At 41.0% G+C, this 24,199-nt stretch overlaps 1 protein-coding gene across 1 annotated transcript in view; it reads right to left on the bottom strand.

Moving 5' to 3' along the window:
* Positions 1 to 24,199, bottom strand: part of LOC130403319 (CUB and sushi domain-containing protein 1-like) — a 295,164-nt gene that overhangs the window by 184,508 nt on the left and 86,457 nt on the right. The window contains exon 3 of the mRNA XM_056607623.1: positions 7,793 to 7,905. Coding sequence (XP_056463598.1) covers positions 7,793 to 7,905 — 113 coding nt within the window. The remainder of the gene's footprint in view (positions 1 to 7,792; positions 7,906 to 24,199) is intronic.

Below are 24,199 nucleotides of genomic sequence, written 5' to 3'. Positions count from 1 at the left end.
CTCTCTCTCTCACCATGTAAATGGTGAAAATCATCACAGGGAAATAAACAAGAAATCTGTAGAAAAATCGGTGGTTATTATCAATTATATCACGCTGAAAATATGACCCGTCGCATAACTCAATGAGCTGCTATAAATTGATCTTACTTTGATGTACATGTGATCAAACTATTAATAAATACCTTTATTCTCCAAATGCTTCAACACAAAATGCCTATGTCTTTTGATTTGTTATTAATTTGCTAATTATTATTCCTGTTACTTACTACTAATTAATTTTCAAAAGGTTCCACTGTTATCACCACAGTGTCAAACTTAATATTATACAGCACGGCAGAAGCATATTATACTAGATTCATTAATAGAGCAATAGGTGGGACAATTTATGAAAATGGCGATACACTGTGTCCATTATTTGATCACTGAATATCATTTTCATTTACTATTTATGTCCATTATTACAAGCACTCTATAGGAACTGTGCATAATTGTGTAATATTTTTCCCCAATACAAAAAAAACAACTCACAAAACAAAGGGGACATTTTGGTAAATGCAGCCATGGCAACAAAAGATGAATCCATTATGCTGACATGACAATTTAATTATCACTAAGTATAGACTATCAGCATCCACATCAAGAAGCCAATTTCCCCTGTCATCAGACAAAACAATCAATAGGGACACTCCTGTGATCCAACGGACACCCAAAACACGGAAAGCAGAAGCATTCCTCCCCCCCTGTAATATGATGACAATGGATTTAGTTCTTCCCTGATAGAATGCTGCCACTCCTCCACATCACTGTAACCACAGCTATCATGCGGTGCATCAGAACAGGGCACCTCATTGGATGCCTGATGGAATAAATGGAACGAAGGCCCTTACCCCAGCCTCCCCCTCCCTCAGAGAAAATGGACTTTGACTCGAAAGAAAAACTGTTACATAAGCATTAACTGAATTCAATGGCATCAGAAATCAATGGATGCTCCTATGGCCAAGCCCAAGTTGGAGAAAACATGGGGGTGAAATTGATTATGTGGCAACCTTGTTTATGGTGCCCATAGAGGAATCAGGAGTCGACATTTGGGAAATGCTATTTAGACACAGAATTCCCTCCGGTTCTGCATCGATCGATTCCCGAAACGTATTTCAGTATTTGCGTTATCCAAACTAGTTAAATTAACTAGCGACATTTGCATATTAAAATGAATGCAAACGTCATCAGTGTCATTTTGAGAACTGAAGATGATATGATTTTGGATGTGACAGGGAGAGCACGTGGGGTTTCTGATGTCATCATAATATATGAATTCACTGAAATGAGCTGAACCCTATGAGCACAGCTGATACCATTTTTATGATAAGTGGATGATAAGTGTTTTAAAGAAGAGTTGCAGCTGCATTATATTCCAATCATCTTGTCGCTCACTGCCCTGGGCCGGTTCATTTGTGTCAGTCGCGTGATGACATGCTGAACTGTGACCCATTTCTAGGTCTTACACAAGAACGGGAAAAAGTACAAAAAGAAAAAGAAAATATGAAAGTTACTTAAATTAACAGACAAGGGAATGACCAAGTTATAACAGCTTCATTGACTTATGCTCTGGGTCATTTTTCCAGCGGGATATAAAGTGATGATAACCAGAGATTTTTCTAGTGATTTCTTGTTTCTTTCCCTTTGATGGTATTCACCATTTACATGGAGAGAGAGAGAGAGAGAGAGAGAGAGAGAGAGAGAGAGAGAGAGAGAGAGAGAGAGAGAGAGAGAGAGAGAGAGAGAGAGAAAGGAGAGTGAGAGTGAGAGAGAGAGAGAGAGAGAGAGAGCGAGTAAGGGAGAGCGAGAGAGAGAGAGAGAGAGAGAGAGAGAGAGAGAGAGAGAGAGAAAGAACAGCCCAGAGTAGAAAACTACAAGGATGTGTGACAAGGAATAAGGACAATTAATGAATGGAAGTGCATGGAAGATGGAAGAAAGCCCGACAGTGATCACAAACAGAGATTCCTGTGTATACATCCCACACAGCACAATGCAGAGGGAGCTGAAGTGAGTTGGACGATGGACGGGGATAATGGATGGAGTTAAAACGGATTCCTAATATTTTACAAACATGAATTATGGCCAACTACAGCTGATTTGTCTTCTGCAAAAGCAATGACTCAGAAGTAGATTTTCCGTCAATGAAAAGGTCACTTAATGGACGAAATAATTAAGAACTTTCCTTCCGATCGCATCTCCCCCTGATCTCCAGAATCTGACTGATGGTGACAGCTAAATTGGGTCAAAGTTATTGTTCTGTTTGTTTTCCATGAGCATAATGGAAGCACGGGAATACGATTCAGCACTTGAAAGTAAACGATGTGCCGCACAAAGGAGGATCTTGTGTTCACTCAATTCCGCTCTCTCGATATGAACTCCCTTTCTCACAAGCATGACGTTCAGTGAAGCACCAGCCTCTCCCTTGTTTGTTCAGCTTTATTTAAACCTGGTGATATAAACACCTCTTTTAAAAAAATAAAGCAACTTCCAAGAGCAATTCAGCAAGGTATTAAACCGTTGGGTTCCCATATGCCTGCCAGATCCGGGCTCGGGCGCTCTCGCAACCGCCACGGCGGTTAAAAAGTGGCTCAGCGAGCGCGTTCATCTGCTAAAGTTAACCGATAATGGGCGACATATGGTACTGGCACCTTGCCCAAACTAACCAGTTCTACAGGTCTGTGCATCCCAAAATCCATAATCCTGGTTTTGAAGGTTAAAAGCGAGGGGGCAGTACGGACGCAGCCGTTGGGTTCAGCGTGGGGGATTCCCACCTGTGAGGGGAACAGACTTGAGTGAGCTGCTCTATCCACCACGAGGTCATATTGACTTTACCCTACACGGTGGGAAGTTGATTACAGCCTCACTACGAGGAGCCGGGGGAGGGAGGGGGAGAGGGGGAGGGAGGGAGGGAGGGGAAGGGGGACTGGAACGGGTGGTCTACATCCACAGAAGGGATAAACGGCTGCTCTGATGAGGGTGGTCACGGCGTCCTTCTACGAGGGAATCAAATACACACAGTGACACACATAAACATGCGAGTTGGAGTGGGCTGTACCATGGGCTGGGGGTCGATAATGCTGACTGCTGCTGCCTTCCATAAGTACAGCTTGCCACTTATATACTCGTGTGTGTGTGTGTGTGTGTTTGTGGAGAGCTTCCTGTGGCGTGGCAGTCGATACGGCCTAATGGTGGAATGGACTTCTCGCTGCCTTTTCTCTGTGACTCTCTCCTATCCTCTGATCCTACACATCCTCCCTCCATTCCTCCCTCCCTCTTTTGCCCTCTATCACACACACACACTAAATGTGACAGCAGTGACCTAGGCTGTTAGTGTTATTTCCTTCCCCTTAATGATCTGCTTTGTTTGTTGTGGAAAAAGCCCCTCTTTTGCTGAATCCGACGAATTAGGCTAAACCCAACAACAAGCATTCAGGATAAAGACAATCCGATAGAGTTTTTCCAGCAGGGTGGATCTTGTCAGGCTGAAGGTACGTGGAATGCCAAGTGCGTAATACACGATGCCACCCCATCTCACATCACACAAGAGCCTTCCTTGTAATCCGTCGTTGTCGTAGCGGATGTCAACAACGCAACGCACACATCCTTCAGCGGTGATGAGGTTCAGAGGTTTGTCGTCTAACAAAAATAAGGTTGATTTTGATGTGGCTTTAGAGCAGCTGGCAAAGAGCAGCATGCCGTTTATGTTGTGTACTTAAGAACGGACAAATGAGCTTGATGAAGCTTGGTATAAACTTTTGGTTCATTGGCATCCAGCACCTAATAAAGCTCCAGCTTCTTGTGCGAGCAGAATCCTCTCCTCTTTAAATGCATATAAAACCAGTTGTGAGCTTGTGTATTTATTTCTTTATTTACCTAGAACTACTGTGATATGTATCCGTCCTCATCTTCTTTACCATTGCATCGCTCACAGCGTTCGGAACTGACCATTTCAGCAATGTTTGAAAATGTAAATAATCAAATTGCCACCATTCGTGTCCGGTGGACCATTACAGTTAAATACTCCTTCATCCATGCCACCATTCGTGTCCGGTGGACCATTTCAGTTAAATACTCCTTCATCCATGCTCCTAGACTTTTGTAACTTTTTTAAGTGTTAATTTACTGCATTAATGTACAGTTAAGCTCCAATAATTTAGCATTACACATGTAATAAAGACCACTTCAAAGGTCTGTTCATTTCTACTTCTGCCCTGTGCTTTCTGTGACACCTGGATTTTCTATCTGTAAATAACATCGCATATCCTTATGATATGTTGAAGTTCAACATAAAGTGAAGTACTTGTTTTATGAACTTTCCATAAACAGCATCTGATGAAGTGGTGTTTGTTTGACAAAACTGTGTGAAGTGACGAAACCTCTCTTCTCATTCACCATTTTGTGATGATTCTGAAATGTATGTAGAACAAGATGCGAGATACATGTTACAAAGGAGGTAATTGTTAGGCATGGAAGACAAGGTCAGATGGTTTAAAAAAGTTAGAGGGACAGATAATACCTTGAAAAAACTGTGTGTCCAAACATACTTGCTCAACATAAAAATATCTTCCTAAAGCTTTTAAGATTTCATAATCTCGTAAAAGTGCCACACACATGTAAACGCTCCTTCCTCCAAGATGATCACATTTATGGATGTAGAGCACTATGTCTGCAGCAGCCAACGCTTCAAGGACGTAGCAGCTGATACACTCTATACGCATAATAAAACCTGTACTATAGACAGAATGTGATTGGCTAAAGTAATTGACATCCTGATTGGCTGAAGATAGTCTACCTTAAAAATGCACTTTGAATCAAAATCGAAATCACAGAGCAGAAATAATCACACAAACATATTAGGATTCAAATACATTTGTGTTTCCATGCTGATAATCGAAGCGCACACTCAATGATGTTTCCTGAATCGCACAAGGGGCACAGTTGGAATCGACAAATCATGTTCAAACACTTTGTATCTTGTGCATGCTATTTGTCATCCGTTTTATATTATTGCATTGATTGATTTACTAAATCTGTCTTACTACTACTATTAATCAATGTTTACAAATGTGTGTAATACAGATGTACTAGTTCCTGAAATGGCCATAGGATGTTTCTCGATGTCTGCTATGTAACATACATCAAAAAAAACATCTCACGTATACGACAAAGTTATCACTTTGAAAAATGTTAGACCATATCCATTCACATTATCAATTCCAAATTACTTTTGCATTAGATCCCTTAATTCCAAGCACACACACATTTTAGGTATTTTTTGCGTTTTTGGTAAATCTTCATGATTCATACAATATCCTACTTTTACTAGAAACAATTTATATATTTATGAGCAAAGTACATGCCGGAACAGGATTAGGGAGACATATACGCTGATAGCTCCTGCTGTCCTTGCCTTGTCTTCTTCACATCCTTCCCCCTCTCTCATCCTACCCTAGTTCCTTAAAAAATACTTTATCTCCAACTCAATCTCTCCGTCTGCCTCTCCCTTTCTATCTCCAACACTCCCTCTCTCTCTTTGTGCTCCATGAACACAAACCAACACCGCTCGGAGGGAAATTAATTGATGATTATCTGGCCTTGCTAAGGTGCTTTGCAGACTTTCCTGTTTTCTGTATCGGTCCTCTGCTTGGTACCACTTACAGCTTTATTTCCCTCGCCCACCCACCACATCACCTGCCTGCCCCACCTCTCCCGACCATTTCAACCCCGCCAGCACCAACCCTTCCATCTCTCCTTTGGCACTCTTAGGTGTTATCAGTCTGCCAGTGCTGGGCCGCATGACTCCATGCAGCCTGCCGTGATGAAATACAGACAGAACAAAACGATTTCCTCATATGAACATCTACATTGATAGGGGTGGAGGAGCAGCCTTTTTATGCTAGGGGCCAATAGAACAACAAAGCAACAGACGAGGGCCCAATGGAGGGGTAAAGACGGATGGAAAGAAGAGAGAATGACTTATGAGAGCTAGAGTAAAGGTGAGGTGAGGGTTAAGTGCGGCGTTGAAAGTGGAACTGAGAAAGAAGGATGAATTGATAGTAAAAAGCAAGGCCCAGGGCTGAACAGCAGCCTTGTAGAAATACAAAGCATATCACACATACACACGCGTATGAGCACACACAAATAAGACACACACACACACAAATACCACACACCATAGCAGCTTGTACTGTGACACTAATTAGCTTAACGTGGTGTGTGGTTGTTTCTGTGTGTGAGTGTGTTTGCGTGTACGTGTTTGTGTGTGCGTGTGATGTTGTGCGTCACAACCTGTGGGCTGGAATGTTTGGCGGATGATTGAAGCATAGCTGACAACAATCCGTCAGAGATAATGTGCTTTTCCAAGTTTTATGACTTTCGTTCAAATTATATTTAAATAAAAAAAGCCATCTCACCATTTCTGAAAAAAGTTAGATTTTGTTCTGATTTGGTATTTTCGATAGCAAATGACAAATAAGCAAGACTCAAATGGGGTAGACATCTTGGTATCGGCTAAGCATAAAATAGACTATGGTTTTAGGGTTAGTGTATATATATATATATATATATACACAGTATATAAACTGTATATCTATAGACAAATATATATATATATACACATATAAGTGTATCGATATATTTATTTATACAGTATATATAAAGACACGAAACACAGGAGGAAATCTATTGCCTTCTTGGACAATTCCAATCCATCATACCTTATATGGATATCAAGCTCTAAAGATATGTTTATTAAAGCAGCAAATGAAGATCCAGTTGAAGATAGCCCAGCAGGGTAGGATAAGAGCAATCAACAGTGCAATGATTTTATGCATACCCACGTTATTCCGATTTTACCAGTTTTCCAGATGAACACAAATATTAACTACTTGAATCTCTTGAAACTTAATTTTTTTCTCCAACTGGCAGTAGTCATTAGTTACTTTTATGTTGATGAAATAGTGAAAATCGACTCTAATGTTTTCATTATTGATATTGGTTTTCTCACATACACACACCTTAACACATAAAACCCAGACTGACACAGGTGTGAGGGCGAACCTCTCTCATGTCTATTGTTGATATTAAGACTTCATGATTCATAGATGAGCCATTAAACAAGCCTAATGGATCATGGTGTGTTTGTTAGTGTGTGTATGTGTGCGTGACTGCGTGTTTGCACGTGTTTGTGTTTATGTTCTTTCCCAAGGTTCAAATGTATTACCTTGATCACGGTGACCTTTCAAGAGATTCCGAAAACACACACACACTTCTGCACCCTGCATAATACAGGAGATAGATGTTCAGGACCTGTGTGTGCAAATCTTTCTGAAAATCTTCATCTGTACAACATCCTTCTCATCATCTTATCAGTCTCACGGCAACCGTCATAATGATGGTGATCCAAACACAAAACACACATGCTCTGATTCATAATTTTGTGTCAATTAATTTGGATCCATTGATAGCATTAAGCAAAACACATGTTATAAAGTATGATCCTCAATTTGTGGTCATGTTAATTTGATATTGATTGACAGCATGGTGTAAAGAGGTAAACATGTTCTTGAGGCAACTATATATGATCGAATACAAGTCTAGATAAACGTTTGTTTCTCAGTTCCTTTTGTCAAGATTTAATAAGCCCTCAAAAAGGTCACACACATTCATCAGTGTGTGGCATGAGCACACACACACAAGCTTCACAAACACACACAAACACAGCAACCAGCGAGAGACCCGCACTTTGTTGTCTTACCTTCATACACTGCCTTGAAGCCCTGTGCGCTCACGGCAAAGTCTGTAGTGAACCACAGGGCCAGTATGGATCCACTGCTGACCAGCGGCGAAGGCAGCATGAAGCCTGACAGCCTAGAGACAACGAGACAGAGAAACAGCACATTTACAAAGAAATCGGTGGTTAACTCAAGGCAGACCCTGACAACCTTGAACTTGAAGAGAATGAATCTATATATGAAGGGACGTGGTAAACGGATGGTGAAATCACAACATAAGATGGATAAATGATGAAATCTGTAGAAAGCAACCAGGGAGAGTGCCATGGGAAAAAAAAGAAAAAGAAACATTCTCCGTGTCTTAATTATCAAAGAAGCTCCTTCCCAGCCTATTCCCTACACAGCCATTTTGGGATGTCATACTGTCTGCCTCGATGGAAATCACAAGACTATTAGCCAATCAGGTTTGCCCGATCTCCCTTTCAGGCGCAGAAAAGGCTTAAACAGGGTAGCATGTCACATTGCTGAAGTATATTCACTATTGATGATAACCCTTGACCCTGAAAGCTTAGAAGAGACAATAAAATAGATTTACTGTCTCACGATGGTTCCTCATTTAGCTTGAAAGAGTCATAAAATATCTAGTTGAATTAGCAAAGGACAGCATTTTGGTCCAATTTGCCTCACATTGGCAGATGAAGGTTGTGGTCACAGATCTACAGAACCTCACAGTAATTAGGCAGGAACATATATAATGGATAAGTTATTTTAGTTATGAACCTAGAGCTTTGTGCTTAATTGTTATTATGATAGAAGATAGATGGGAAGTTGTTTTAATTATTTCAAATGATACCGGGACAAACAATGTCAATACATTTTATAATATTAATAACATATTTAGTATTTCAAATCATTCTTCATGGCGTATTGAAGATCTGCCTTGAGTAGTTTGTTTTTCATACCCAAGAACAGGTTTAATAATTTATGAAAAAAAAAAACATCAAAAAGTGTCCTAAAAAAAAGCTAAAAGGTACCAAAGATCTATAAAGGTCCATAAAACCTTGACAGACACATTTGTATGGAAGAAGCAGGGAGAGAGTTGACAACAGGGACAAATAGAGGACAAACATAGAGGAGCAAAAATCCAGAAAAAATGAAGAAAAAAAAGGCTTCCATTAAACCAAGATTGTGCCACTGATGTAATCAACACGGTGAAGATAATGAGTCACTATTGGCAGTCATTTCATACCCACTCATTTTTCATCATTTGAAAGGTTTAACAAACCAAGGTTTAGAAGGAGGAGGAAAGTCAGGGGAGCAAAACTGAGGGACAGAAAAGACGGAGACGGACCGAGAGAGCGAGGCGTGCAGGGCGGTCGGAGAAGTAGAGAGAGAGAGAAAGAAACGGTGGATGGCGGAGGAGGGGACGACACGTGATAACAGGTGGGCGAGGAGGGTGTTCAGCAAAGGGAAAAAAAATTGAAGGACACGTAGCAACTCCATTGATCTACTGTAGCGCAGGGACGGAGCTAAATAGCAAGTATAGAAAAAACACGAATGATTTTTGACCTTAAAGCGAGGTCTCCCAGCGAATACGGAGCGAGAGCCTCCTTAGGAGAGATACAGGGAACAGCTAGGAGCGTTGTGCGGTTCACGGCTAGAGGAGGCGGAGAAAACGAGAGGAAAGGGGCCGAAGAGCAAAATGAAATAAAGGAGTAGAAAAAGGTGTAGACACACACACTCATGCATGCACGCCCACAGAGACATTGACATCCAAACACATGGTAAGGCGCACAGACACATGTGCTCCATCACTGGAGAACAGTCAGTGGGGCCGACAGCAGGTATAATCAGCACTGATCCTCTGTCAATTCACTGGTGGAGAGCCACACGCTAACATAGCACTGGCTGTCTCTCCACAACCCCCCTTTTGGTTGTTATTCCACTCTTCCTTTCAAGACTGCATGTACATGTAAACCTTGCACACACCCAAAACACCCGTACACTTTGCGTGAGTGTATATATGTGTATATACACACACACACACACACACACAAACACGAATCCTGCAGCTGTTTGACATTTAAACTAAAATTAGAGTTGTGATTTTGGAACACTAGGCGCCTTCATGCAGCTATTTCTGTTAATAAGCTTGTCAGCCATCCAACGCAGCTACTCAGCTAACCAGGGTCCCAACCGGCTTAACTAAATCACGTACACATTACTACACCGAATGTGCATCATTATGACAACCACCACATTGATCCACTGGACATTCAACCACTCTGTATCGTTCAACCAATCAGCCAGCCTGTTTTATGCTTTTACCTTGTTATCTATCATCCACGACTGGCAAACCACCTGAAGGATTGTCGACAATATGAAGGTTTTTTTATGACTCGTGAAGGCCTCAAACTATGTTAAATCTTTGGAGACTGAATGGTGCCATTGTTGCAAAAACAGCTGTTGCAGTGATAGCTATGACAAGACCTATCCATCACACCTGAACATGCCAAAGGCTAGAAGCGAAGCCTCAAACAGGCCCAATTCTACCCTCTACCAAACATTACGGCACTATAGTGTCCCCTGTCGATTTCATTGTATGGGGAGACATGTGTTTTTTTATGGCCATCATCAAATCAATGCATTTAGTTTCCATTTATATCCAACAATAAACAAAATGACTGCTCTGATTTCAAAACACCTATTACATTCAAACTATCGTCTGAGTCCCTTGATTTATTATTTCTTGATTATTATGGATTTATATTGCCAGACATTTACCACCACAACTCTATAACATAGCTTGACTACTAGACACTATGTGCAACTAGGGGATTGGACCTTGCAAATCGACGGGTTCAAGTCAGGTAAAAATGTATTGGAATACCCCTTGATCACAGCTACAGTCACAAAGGGACGTCAAAGGCTCAATTGTATCCTTGAGTCGTTGTTTTCCATGTAGACTCATGTGTCACCAGCTGTCTCAAGATGTAAGGTCTCTGCAACCCTAACTCCTAAATTCTCATCATAACCCACAACACCCCCCGTCTTCCCCCAAAGGATTTCAACCCTCTAAATTATGCATTTACTCTTTTACTTTTTTTTTAATAGACACTTTTCATTTTTTATAATGCTATCCTCATATATTCACTCTTAGGACATTTGTAATAACTTTTTATATTTCTCGGCACTGATGGGTCAGATAACGCGTAAACCCCCTCCGGCCCCTTCTCAAGTAGGCCAAAGGACTAATAACTATAGGGCGTGGGTTTATTTGATCTGCACGTGCATCAGAAACATAATTATTTTTCTAACATTGCACTGGAACAGCGGCCATGATTATTGTCCAACATTTGTGTCGAACTAGGCTATGCAATGTTTCTATTCAAAGGGCCCCTTGGCACGATCATAATCATAAAATGAATTCATTATTTATGGGGGGTCACGTGGTTATTTATTCTAGCCACTACATTCTACTTCCCATGTAGAAACCCTCTCACTAGACTGGTCCAGAAACCAGCACCTATGGTTCTCCAGGGCTTGGATGGCTGTAAGTCTGGAGGAAAACCTGGAAAGTTCAGCCATCCAATGGGATTGATGAAATGTTTAAATTAAAGTCTTGCAACGGAGGTACAGGAAACAGGGAAATACACGCAGTACCCATCTGAGCGCGGTCTAGTGAAGACTATTGGCCTTAGGTAACTTAAGCTAGCAGAGTTCCCTTCAAGACTCTGGCAAACAATTATTATTCACTCCTTTAGTCATGCTAGCTGACCACACTTAATTAGCAATACATCTGACACATCATTTTCAAAGTATCCCATTTTTAGTAAACAAATATTTTGCCAACAATTGCATACAAAAGCAATGATGACAAGATTACCCTAGGCTAAAAAGAGGGGAAAATCTAAATTCATAATTATATCGCTGCAATTTTATCACTGCACACAGACAGGATTGTGAAACCTTTCGACAAGTTTGATAGTATCATTTGTTTTAAATACATCAAAAAGTTTTACAGTGGGAAAAGTCAGGGGAAGAAAAGTGAATGGGGCAAATGACGGAAGAGAAGAACATGACATTTGCATAAGGACAGAGATCATATCAGATGCTTTAAGGACAAATAGAGGACAAGGCTTTTTACACGTAGGCCTACCCATGAACACACTCACAAAATACTGGGAAAAAAACCTTTGAATGGCAACGTCGCAAATATTCACAGCTCGGGGAAATCATGCATACCTACGCAGTACGCAAAATAATAAATATGGATAACTACATTGCGTTGTACACTTTAACAGTATCCCCCTCACATAAATGTTAACAAAATAATGGGGTAAGCTGTACAGTGTCGTCAGCCAAGGCACTTTTGATTGCTCCATGGCATTTGAGGGCTGATAATGAGCCAACAACCCTGCTGATACCCCTGAGCAAGGCACTACCCTTTGACACACCCTGCTGTGCTGAAATGGCAGAAGCATGAGGTGAGAACAAGCATTGCCTTGAGTACCAGTCACTCTCTCTACTCGTTCTAACAAAATAGGGTTACATGCTGGGATCAGGGCCTGCATGCGTCTGTGTGTGTGTTAATGTGTGTGTGTGTGTGTGTGTGTGTGTGTGTGTTAATGTGTGTGTTAATGTGTGTGTGTGTGTGTGTGTGTGTGTGTGTGTGTGTGTGTGTGTGTGTGTGTGTGTGTGTGTGTGTGTGTGTGTGTGTGTGTGTGTGTGTGTGTGTGTGTGTGAGAGAGAGAGAGAGAGAAAGAGAGAGAGAAAGAGAGAGAGAGAAAAAAAAACAGAAGGGAAAAACTTACAAAAAAGAACTGATATATTTCAAATTCAGATGATTGAAGTTCCAATTCAATATGGAACCACCAGCCAGAGCGAGGGCCCTTGACTGTTAGCTGACCATGCATGTGGAACCAGCCTGTTGGCCACTCCAGATAAGGCCATGGACCGCCCCGCCTTGACAACTGTTGGCGTGCTAAGAGAAAGTGATACTGCGGTGAAACTAGGTAACCCGAGTGTCATTCGGTTTGTCCTCACTACCCCTGGAAAAGCTTACCAAGGACTAGATTGATATCGAGCCTAATGCTATGGATGTTTTTGGATTATGCCTTGCCTATCTGCTTATTAATTTTGTACACTGCCTGTCACTTTAATTACATCAAAACAGTGAAAGCTTTCAAAGTTGTCTTTCCTCAAAGATACCGGTTATACATTTTACAGAGAGGAAACAAATTGCAAATTGTATGATTAATGCAAACAAAACTAACAAAAATGGGTGACCATTTTAGACAGCGATGGAAATATCCAAATCTTGAAGCAAAGAAAACTCCCAACTGTCACATGTATGGACACAGGACCTGTTTCTGCATATACATACCCTATCACTAGACTAATCCATGACATTCACAAGACAAATGGCCCTCAGCAATGAACACTTTCCAGATGACCTATAAACAAGCAGATGAGACAAACTAGTCGTCGCTGAAAAATGACTGCCTCTTCTGACAATGTCATTTCTTGGCATTGGCAGGTCTATTTAATCAAACTTCATGTACTTCAGGGAGAACGGACTAGTTATTTAGCACAGACAATTTCTGTGAAAGATCCTCAAGAAAGCTTATTTGCACACTATAATGAGATGATAACCTAGACATCATGTCTTATTGTTGGCAAGCCTTCAAAAGTCTTCTGAAAACTATATGTCAACACGACTGCACATATATAAAAAATGTGTTAGTCAGTTAAGGAGCTCACTTATAGAGATGGTTACCCTAATCTTGAGCAGTGAGAAGGAAAAAAGCAGTTTCAATGCATTTGAGATAACAAAATATAATATGGCAGCCCCAATTTCTACCTTTCTTAAAAAGAATAACTGAAATCCCTGATTATCTAAGGAATTAAACAACTGCAATAAAATATTTGCAGAATTTCATGACTCCTGCCAGTACATTTCTGTTTTCCTTTGAATAAACAGTGTGGGCTCTTCCATGGTCGAGCATAGTTTGCCTTCCAAAATTAATTTGAATGCGGATTTTGTGTACCAAATTGAATTCATGCACAAAGCCATGTGTACATATATCTTCTGGCACTTTATATATTTTTTTTTGCTTTCGGGACCCTCAAGCCATCACAGCATTTTCATCACCACAGTTGTGCCATACATTTCTCAAAACATTGGTATTTGTGTATTGCGTCGAAAACACACTTGGATATTCTGTGTGCAGTACTGGCATTATTCAAGGTATCAGATGATATTGAGGTTTTTTTTTATTTCTCTTTTTGCATTGAGATGCAGACCTTGTTTTTGATATGGAGGTTATTCGAGATCTCATAACCTCTCAGGTGTCTTCAATGAAATCCTTTTGAATACTTTTAGATCTGCAAACACGGTTTAGGACTTTAAATGTGGAGCTTTTCTGCTGCTACCGTGCTCAATAGTTTCACACAGTTGGTAATGAGACTGCTCTCATCCTTTTCCTGCATAACGTGCATCATCAACGCATCATTTTAAAGTCTCCCTCTTCCTGATTCTCTCTTGTATTGACATGTTTGTGTATTGATGTGAAGCCTTTGCTTGTCATGGCCCTGCTTCCTGTATGAAGGTTGTAACCAAGATCCAAAATATACCCAAATCTATGAAACAAAATCTGTACTATGTGTCCAACATGGTGAAAGGTTCAGACTAGGGCTGGGATAAACGATTATTTTTTAAACGATTAATCTAGCGATTATTTTTTCGATGCATCGATTCATCTAACGATTCATTTTTTCAGTCCGATTCGATTTCGATTCGATTCGATTCTCGATTATCTCCCCATTAATTGACTAATAGCAATTTATACATGTTGATTTACATATCTGAATGATAAAATATGAATTCCTTAACATTTCAATACATGTTTATTGCCTTTAAATTCCAATATAAAAGTGCAAAGTAATGCATTCTTAGAATTCTACGGTGCTCGGTCATCTGCAGCTGCTACCGGGTGGCGCCTCTTCAGGTGCTGGTGAATTGCCGTGTTGCTAGAATGGAAAGGCATCTCCTTTTTTGGCGCCTTGCACTTATGAAAGTCTGAGGAGCCACTCGCGTTGCAACTACGCCCCGGCGCCGCCCATCTTTTTTTTTTTTTTTTTTTTTTTTTTTTTTTTTTAAATCAACGCGCATTTTTCGCGTCGACGTAATTTATGCGTCGACGTCGTCGATTACGTCGACGCGTCGTCCCAGCCCTAGTTCAGACCCCAAAAACCTAATCTCGACAGCCAATCAGGTAATCTTGGTAGCTTCATGCACGACTGCTAGTACCTATTCTAGGGCTATACCTTTGGACCACTGTCTCTAGGACACACTCTCTTTAGTTAGAAGTAATCCTCAATAATGTCTCAGCTAACCTATAGCACAAGAGGAATCCTGACCTTAACAAAATAATGGAAAAAACTAAACAATTCCATATTAAATAGCAAGTGCATCTACGTAAATATACAGAGCAAAAACAGGGTCGCCACTGAACTCAATTCTGTCCGTCTGACTCTCGCTCGCTCTCTCTCTGCATCTTCAGTCTCATCGGCTCCAACAGAACACACTCAATGTATGCTGGCCGATTGCCCACCATTGGCTCTTTTCCATGTGCAAATGTAGGACACTTGGAACAGACAAAAAAACTAAAGTTGTGAATTTGAAAGTTATGGGTGCACGCCAAACACCAGGCTCTCGGTTAATCTTGTCCTTCATATTACAAAAAAGACAGATACTTGTTCCATTTATATCCAGTGTCATTATATTGTTGTGGAAAATGTATCCTGACTTTATTATCACAAATGATACAAACATATTTTCTTTATTACTAGTTCATGTATCACACTTTGTATAAGCTCCTTGCACCTAAAAGGCGCAAAGTGTTTCCGTTTCTCTCTCTGTTTGAAAGGTGCTACCTTAGTTAGCATTTGTATCACCACTCTTGCTAAGACGGGTATTGTCAATTTGCTCCCAGACTTTGAGAATCGCTTTTGTATGGTGTTTCTTCGATCCTTTGATGTTTGTTCCTAGAATGTGATTATAAAAGCCATGAACATTCGTTGTCTCATTGAAGATGCTTGGTTAATGTTCCAACTGTGTCTTCCCATGAAGGATCATTCCCATAAAGGATCATGGGAAGACACAGTGGGAGGTATTAAATCCAATACTTTGCTGCCAAGTGTCCTCAAATAAAAAGGTGTATATTGACAACCGACCTGCTGTTGGTGCATATGGATTGATTTGGTGAAATTATGTTTCGTTTTTTGGTACAATATTGTCTTGTTCTTGATCTGAATTAAGAAGGCATTCATCTCTAATTGGCTCTGTTCATCTGACAAAACGATAAATATTCAGTCCGTTCTATCTAGCTTGCATTGTATGTTGTATTGTGATGGTTTAACCAATGCAATATACCAATATATCGCTAATTGGTTAACTTGGTTGCTTTAACCTTGATTTGAAATAAGTAACCAGCAGAATAAGAGTGTGTGTGTGTGTGTGTGTGTGTGTGTGTGTGTGTGTGTGTGTGTGTGTGTGTGTGTGTGTGTGTGTGTGTGTGTGTGTGTGTGTGAGTCTGATTGTGTGGGTAGGTGGGTGTGCAATCTCATCTTTGTACATGTTTTTGCCACCATGTGTGTATGCATGTTTTTGATAAAGCGTACTGTATCATTGTGTGTGTGTGTGTGTGTGTGTAGAAAGCATATAATCCAACGCTATGGGCTATATCAACAGAGAAAACCACTGGGCTAAAGTAGGGCAAGCTTCCCTTTTAACGCTGGCGTGCACACACACATACACACACACACGCACGCACACGCACACACATTTAGATATATTTCTCATTGTGTTTCTGAGGGATTAACACCCATTCAAGTGCACGAGTGCGTGCACACACAATCACACACAGACACACACACAGGCACACACACACACACATCACAGCTAAGAAACACTGCATCACCAATCCACCGTGGGGAAAAAAGACATTAGGAACAAGCCATTATAACTGATTTGGTATGCCTCTGGAAGACAGCGGTAGAACGGACGCAGGGTAAAAGAGAGAGCAGAGGGGATTAGATGGAGGTAAAGAGAGATTTTCCTCACTTCCCTAGTCACCTTCTTTACATGTTTTCTTATTTTCTCCCTTCATCCTGTTCAATCACTGATGAAAGCTGCATCTTCTCCTCCTTGTGTTTGTGTATGTGTGTGTGTTTGTTTGTTTGTCACAGTGTGTGTGTGCGTGCGTGCGTGCGTGCGTGTATTTGTATGTGTGCGTGCGTGTATATGCACTTGTATGTGTGTGTTTGCGTCCGTGTGTTTGTCTGTTTGTGTTTTTGTGTGTTTGTGTGCGCGCAAAATGTCAGTATTTGTCGCTGAGCTAACTGGACATTTTCTGACAAGGTGTGACCAGTCAAAGCTTCTACAGTCGCGCGGGCCCAAAGGAAGGGCACCTTCACACAAAGAGATGTGCGCATGTACGCACACCGATTCATGGCAAAAAAATAAATAAAATCGCGCTGTCAGGTTTGCTTGCCTCTAACGTGTGGTCACATCCTACCCATTACCTGATAAAGTCTCAGTCCTGCACAGCGACAAGCGGCGGTCACCGTGACAACCAGTGAAAGCTTTGGCTCCTCCCCCTAACGCCGTCCCATATTGTTTCGGTACCTACGTGCTAAGTCTCTTGATAAACCACCTGCTGGGCTTTAAAGAGAGCTCTCTTGAGTCTGAGATCGATGCCCTCTGGCCGATCTGGCAGCCCGCTAGTGTGTAGCAGTGTCACGACCTTCACTTTAAATACAGCTACCGACCGTGATCCTTTGGGGTCAAAGTTGTGACGAAGAACCGTTTGGTTCTCCCTTGGGAGTTGTGGAGCCTCAGCGTGAATGGTAACACGTGCTAGCCTTCATTCAGGAATCGGCAGGGAATAGCGTTGGTGATGCTTAATATGGTACAGTCTGAACGTGGAGTGAACGTTCTTTTCCGGTCTTCTCCATTGTAGTCTAATCAAGCTAAATATTCAGAATGAAACACTGACAGCTCATTAGGGTTGTCAAAATGACCCACTCAGCTCAACAATGTTGAGAAATGCACAATGACTACAGAAATTATTCAGACTACCCCCAAACGGATATTATGATTCTGGCAACAAGTTCCTAGAATTGTCACATTTACTGAGATCTCAGAACTAACCATAGCATGTATACTGGACCAAGGTTATAATAACGTCCCGCGATTCCTTGCAGCAGTAACATTTTAAGCGAGAAACATTTGGGCCGTTTACGAAAAAATACAACACCCAACATGACATCACAATTATTTTCATGTTGATAAATATTAGGTGCAACCAATCCCAATGTCACAATAATTCCAACCTTGGTAATGAAGTTGCATTAATTGATATTCCTTCATATCAAGCACTTAAGGGCAAGAACAAAAAAGAACGCGCTCATAATGACGTAGCATAGTGTAGGTGCCGTCGGGTTCTCCTTCACATCATTCCTCGACCTCATGTCAATCTCATCCTGGTCCAGGAAAAGTGATACAGAAAGGCTGTAGGACAAGTGTTTCAGACTATATGCCACCAGAGCCCCGTTGTCTTGTTCCTAGACATATCAATTCAGGGCGGTTGTGCATCTGTGAATATCTCCCTCCGCCTTTACCAGGCTGCTTTCCTTTTCCGACCGTCTTCTTACAGTGCGAATCCCCCGTCTTTAAGAGGGGAAGCCGAAGGATTACGCCAAAATTTGATCCGTTCACCCATTGGGATATTCAATGGATCAAATAACCTTTTCCAGTTGCCTCTGCCACTACATTTGCCTTGTTTCCATTCCGTCTTCTATTTCCTCCCTCTTCCCCTCACATCATTTCCATTCGCATCCGCTCCCTTTACTCAATTTCCAATGTATCCTGCTCTTTTTCGGTTCAATTTGTCGGGTCCCTCGGTGTCATCGTGCAGCCCTGCCTTCTCCCGTGCCTCCTCCCCTCCTCTGCCATGCCTCTCTGGCCTCAAACCCTTCCCTTCTCCCGTTCACCTCTGGTGTTCACCTGGCCTCTTGTTCCCTCTCTAACATCCTACTGCGTTCTTTTTATGCAGATGGGCGGAAGGGAAGGGGGAGACGGGGAGAAAGCTAAATCCCACACAGATCGCAAGGTGTGAAGGAGAGAAATGAATTGGATGGCATCCAAAACAAGGCACAGGAAATGGATTTCATATTTACACATGGACACACACACGCTCCCACACTCACACACACACGCACACAAACACAGATCTTCTCAAGTGACAGCAGAGGTTGTGTGTCTCTCTATTTAACACAATCGTACTTTGCAGCTGACAACACTTGCGTGCCACACAGAAGCACTGTAGCACACGCACACACATGCACACAGACACGCGTGCACGCAAATAGGTCTATGTGTTTAATGCTTTATTTCTATTTTTTATGAGTTTTATTTTTCACACTGTTTGGTCCGCATCCATCAAAAAAAAATTGCTGCAATTTGGTGGTCATTTTCAGGAGCCATAACAAGCGGGCCTGAATTCTCATGATTCTGAGTGTTTCGAGTGTATGTGCATTGTGCGTTTATCTGAAACACATCATTAACATAATTGGGTAGCACATATAATAACTGCATCTTTGAAGCATTAATAATAAAGTATATTCCACATTTCCACATTGTTCATTCAGGAATATGGTTCATAAGCTTGTGTATATTTTTAAAATTTAATTTGTAAACGATTTATAATATGTTAATAATGCTTTATAGATACACGATTAATGCTGCAATTCGTAATTTTGTATTTAGAAATTATTAGTAAAGTCTTGTGTTAGCTTATCTTAACTCGGGACTATCTATGCTTTAGTAACCATTGATAAATGACAAGTAAAGTCTAAATTTAATCAATTCCGGTAATTAGAAGGTATTTTTGCTATTTTTAATTTTGGTCTTGGCGTGAGGAAATCTATGCCTCAAGTGAGTAAATCTATGCCTCACTAAGCATTCATAAATAGCATTTAAAGTAATAATAAGTAGCATTGCATATTTAGACCTCACTTTAAATGAGCTCACAAAAAATACTGAATTAATCATGAATTGCAGCATTATTCAGTGTTTATAAAGCATCAATAAACAACTGAATAGTCTGTAAATCAAATCCTTACCATTGTTAATTATTTTACAAACTATTTTCCATGCATCTTTTTTTATAATCTCAAACTGATTAATTGTTTTCTAATGAGTATTACTTTAGGAAAAATGCTTTGTAAATGCTGATGTCAGTATGAATTCACGCTGCTCCATCAACCCTTCAAAGTGGCAGTCATCCTTAAGTGCTACCCGTCATTCAATTCAAGACTCTAGTCAGGGTTAGCATCTATTATGAATGATTAAAGGATTAAAAAATGATGATTCTGTGAGCTTCCTCCTCCTTTCTGGTCCTGGGACTTTTCCCGTTGACCTCTTAGGGGTGGGTCACACAGCGTGGTGTGATAGCAACGCTCTCTATTTCATTTAATAAAATGATTCATGATCCGCTCAGCTCACCGAACATCTTGTTGCAGACTTAATGCAAATGCTGTGAATGCTAAAGGAATAAAAGCCTTTAACCTAGCCGCGGAGGCCGTTCAATGGCTGCACATGGGTGATCTCGGGCATCCTCAGCTCCAATCCCGTTCGCACAAAGGATAGCTTTCGCAGAACTGCTGTCCCAAGTGTTGCCTCACGTATAAGGACCTTTTCAATTTCCCCATGCAAATAGCAATGCTGATTCAGTCAAGGATCTGTCATCGGCGCCTATTCAATTGACCGTGTGCAGCAAGCCCGGACTAATCGGGAGATGGTTCTAGTGCTGGAGTGGATTTGAATATCTCCTCGCGCCAATCACCAAGTATTTGTCCACCGAGCGTTCCATAGGTCTTTATGAACACCGCCAGTGAGAGATATGAGTCATATGGGGGCAAAACGCTCCGATAATAGTTTTTCTTCTGTTGATGCATGAGTATCACCCCCCCACACACACACACACACACACACCCAATGTTCCTGAACATGGTCTTTGCATCATATTCCTTCAACAGGTATCGGGCTGCTTACCAAAACAGAACCCGAGGCTGGAGATTTCCGAGGGTTACAGGGTAGTGTATAGGGTCGGCTGTGCCTGTGGAGCAATAACCTTAAGGCACTTTACTGCAGGGACATAATGTTTCCCAGGGTTTGCAGCACAACGGCAGCAGTATTATGTGTTTTTGATTTGCATTTTGCTGCATAATGTGTCATATTCTCACAGTTGGCTATTTATGTCAGAGATACTCATCTCGCTCACTCCTGTGTTGACTGAGGCTGAAACCATGTGTGTGCAATCATGCTCTTCGCTTCTGAACAACACAGCTTTTAAGAGAATGAAACATAACGATAACCAATTCAGAACAAGAACAGTACATCTGTGCTGATTCTGTGTGACATTTGAGGGACTAATGTTCACACTTGGCACTACGTTCCAAAACCAGATATGTATCTGAACTTTTTAGTTTCAGATACAATGTTTGCCTTGGTTATAGCATGTTTTGTATGATTCTCTGAGGTGGAGCGGCAATATAGTAAGATGAATGCAAATTTACCATACATTCAGTGTCCTTTGATGTCACCACTAATGCATGGCTGTCTTTGAGTTTAAGTGAGAATAATAGCAAAGGTTTGCATGGCAATGATAAGTCGGATTCACTACACATTGCGCTTTTCATAAAGTTGCAAACCCATAGGCTGGTCATTTAATATATAATATGGTGCTTAATGCCTAGGAATATTCAAGAATGTATCCACAAGTAGAACATGTCCCCATGGTAGGTTCTTGCTGTGTCTGGCAGCACATATTATGTTGGGATTTGCAGGACAGAAATACATGTTTTAAAATATCACTAAGTAAAATAACCACTTATAAAACGATGTCAATACATTGGTAAGAATCACGGAGAACATCGTGCGACGGCACGTTGGACCATGTCCTTTATGTGACGTGATCAAGTCGACCGGGTTCCACTGCCTTCGTCCATCGCCCCCGGCCCCTGGCCAGTGCTGCTCTCCATCAGTATGTCTGACATGATCTATATTCTTCCAGCCATCTGCCCACTGCCCTCTGCCTTGGCCCCTCTCATCTGTTTCTGGCAGGCTCCCTGCCCTCCCTACTACACTTATGCACACACACACACACACACACACACACACACACACACTGACACCTTTTGTTATGCAGGAGCAGGTGGAGGATGGAAAATATTAAGGACCATTTTTCCATATTCATAAACAAGAAATCAGTATTCCCTTTAGCCGTCCAATTCCTCCATCACCCAGTGTGTGTGTGTGTGTGTTTGTGTATGTGCCTGCCTGGGAGAGTTCATGTTTCTGTTTGTTATTTAATGTGTGTGTGTGTGTGTGTGTGTGTGTGTGTGTGTGTGTGTGTGTGTGTGTGTGTGTGTGTGTGTGTGTGTGTGTGTGTGTGTGTGTGTGTGTGTGTGTGTGTGTGTGTGTGTGTGTGTGTGTGTGTGTGTCTTTGTAACAGATTTACCTTTTAAACACTCTCACCAGGGAAGGGTTCACAGTGCTATCTCCTTCCTAAATCTTTTTTCCAACACTTTCACAGCATCCTGTTCTATTCTGCTCATGTCTGCTGAATTGAACCATGTCTACCATCCCCCTTCCAATAATTTGCTTTCTTTATCTTTGCCTCATTCTTCTTTTCAGCACTCTATCAAACAAACCATAATTATTGCTAAATTTTTTATGAGATTAAAATGTAAAATATGTTTTTATAACCCCTTAAATCATTGATATACTCGTACACGTGTATTCATTTCTTATTAATTTGACACAAGATTTGCTTTGTATCACTACTAATCGCTTTGTAAAACAAATAATTAAGCAGGCATGAAATTCAACCCAATATCTTTGAAGAACACCGACTAAAGAGTCCGTCTTGGTGGTATTCTTTTTGATGGATTTATAAGGTGTGTTTAAAGGCCGCAAAGATTCCCCCTTCAAACTACACTTATACTACATGTTATATAAATCCACTATGAACACAAATAACGCATTTGATTTAAAGAACTATCAAAGAAGGTGTATTCATTTTAAATTAACAAACTTAATGAACACACTGGGCCTTATTTTGACGGTCTGAAACGCAAGTGAGAAGCGCCAAACGCAAGTAGCTTTGTGGGAGGTTCTATGGCGATGTTGCTATTTTACAGGCGGATAAAGGACTCTTGTGCCAGACGCAAATCTAAAAAGGGTTGGTCTGAAGTAGCCTAATTACACGTAGGTGTGGTTTGGGCGTAACGTGCAATAAACCAATGAGAGTAGAAGGGAGACTTAAAAGTCAGACTTTCTGTTTACTTATACACAACCAAATATTTTAATACGGGAAAAAGTTAAACTTTGGCGTGTGTGTGTGTGTGTGTGTGTGTGTGTGTGTGTGTGTGTGTGTGTGTGAGACGTGCATGCGTGTGTGTGACACTAATCTGTCAGCCATCAATCATTAGTCACAGTTCATCTACAGTCTCCATAGCAACATCGTGGTCTTAAGTTGACAACAGACAGGTGCTGTGAAGTCATTGTCCACAGGGCTCAAAATATGCAAATCTCAACTGACTCATTGGCCAACAGGACTTAGTTCAGAAAGACCCATAAGTCTGTATGTGGATTACTTTCCAGGTATTCTATATAATTAGCAACAGAAGCATGCATATCTAGTCTGACCTGTAGAGTATACATAATCAACTGGATAACAAAAACGTATTGCTTGGTATATATCCAATCTGTTCTTGTGGTCGCAGAATTTAAAAGCTTAGCCCAAACATTAGTGAGCGATTATGCATGACATCATCATTCCAGGTCTAGTAGGATGTGATTTTACCACCAGGTCAAAACAAAAATGGATGGTATTCCATGTAATGAAAGACACATGTGGGTACGTTCATCAACAGAATGGTAAAAGCATGCTGGTGAACCAACAAAAAGGGGTTATTTATTAAATCAAAAGTAGGAATAAGAAACAGAAGGCACGAGTCAAATGGCAATTCATTTTCGCATTCGACGGTGTTATTCAGTGTCTGTTGATTAGAACGGCAAAGTATTTAAGTATCATTACTCAGTGACATTTAACTAAGATTAAGTGTCTTGCCATATTTAGTATAATGTCACTCAGCTTTCCCGTTATTTTGAATATGTCTTTCCTCTGATTTCACTCTTGAATGTGTGTTTGTGTGAGTGCCGCATTGTAGTGGTCGGTGCCTGAGTAAAGTACACAAAAATGTAATTTGTGTTGCCGGATCTGCATCGGAATCGGTTAAAATAAATATTTTTTTTTTTTATGTATTTCACTACACAAGTAAGGACATAAAGAGGCATG

This window comes from Gadus chalcogrammus, chromosome 14 (assembly GCF_026213295.1).
Source record: "Gadus chalcogrammus isolate NIFS_2021 chromosome 14, NIFS_Gcha_1.0, whole genome shotgun sequence".
Taxonomy (NCBI): Eukaryota; Metazoa; Chordata; class Actinopteri; order Gadiformes; family Gadidae; genus Gadus; species Gadus chalcogrammus.
Note: the sequence above shows the minus strand (reverse complement) of the source record. Positions and strands in the feature narration are given on the sequence as shown.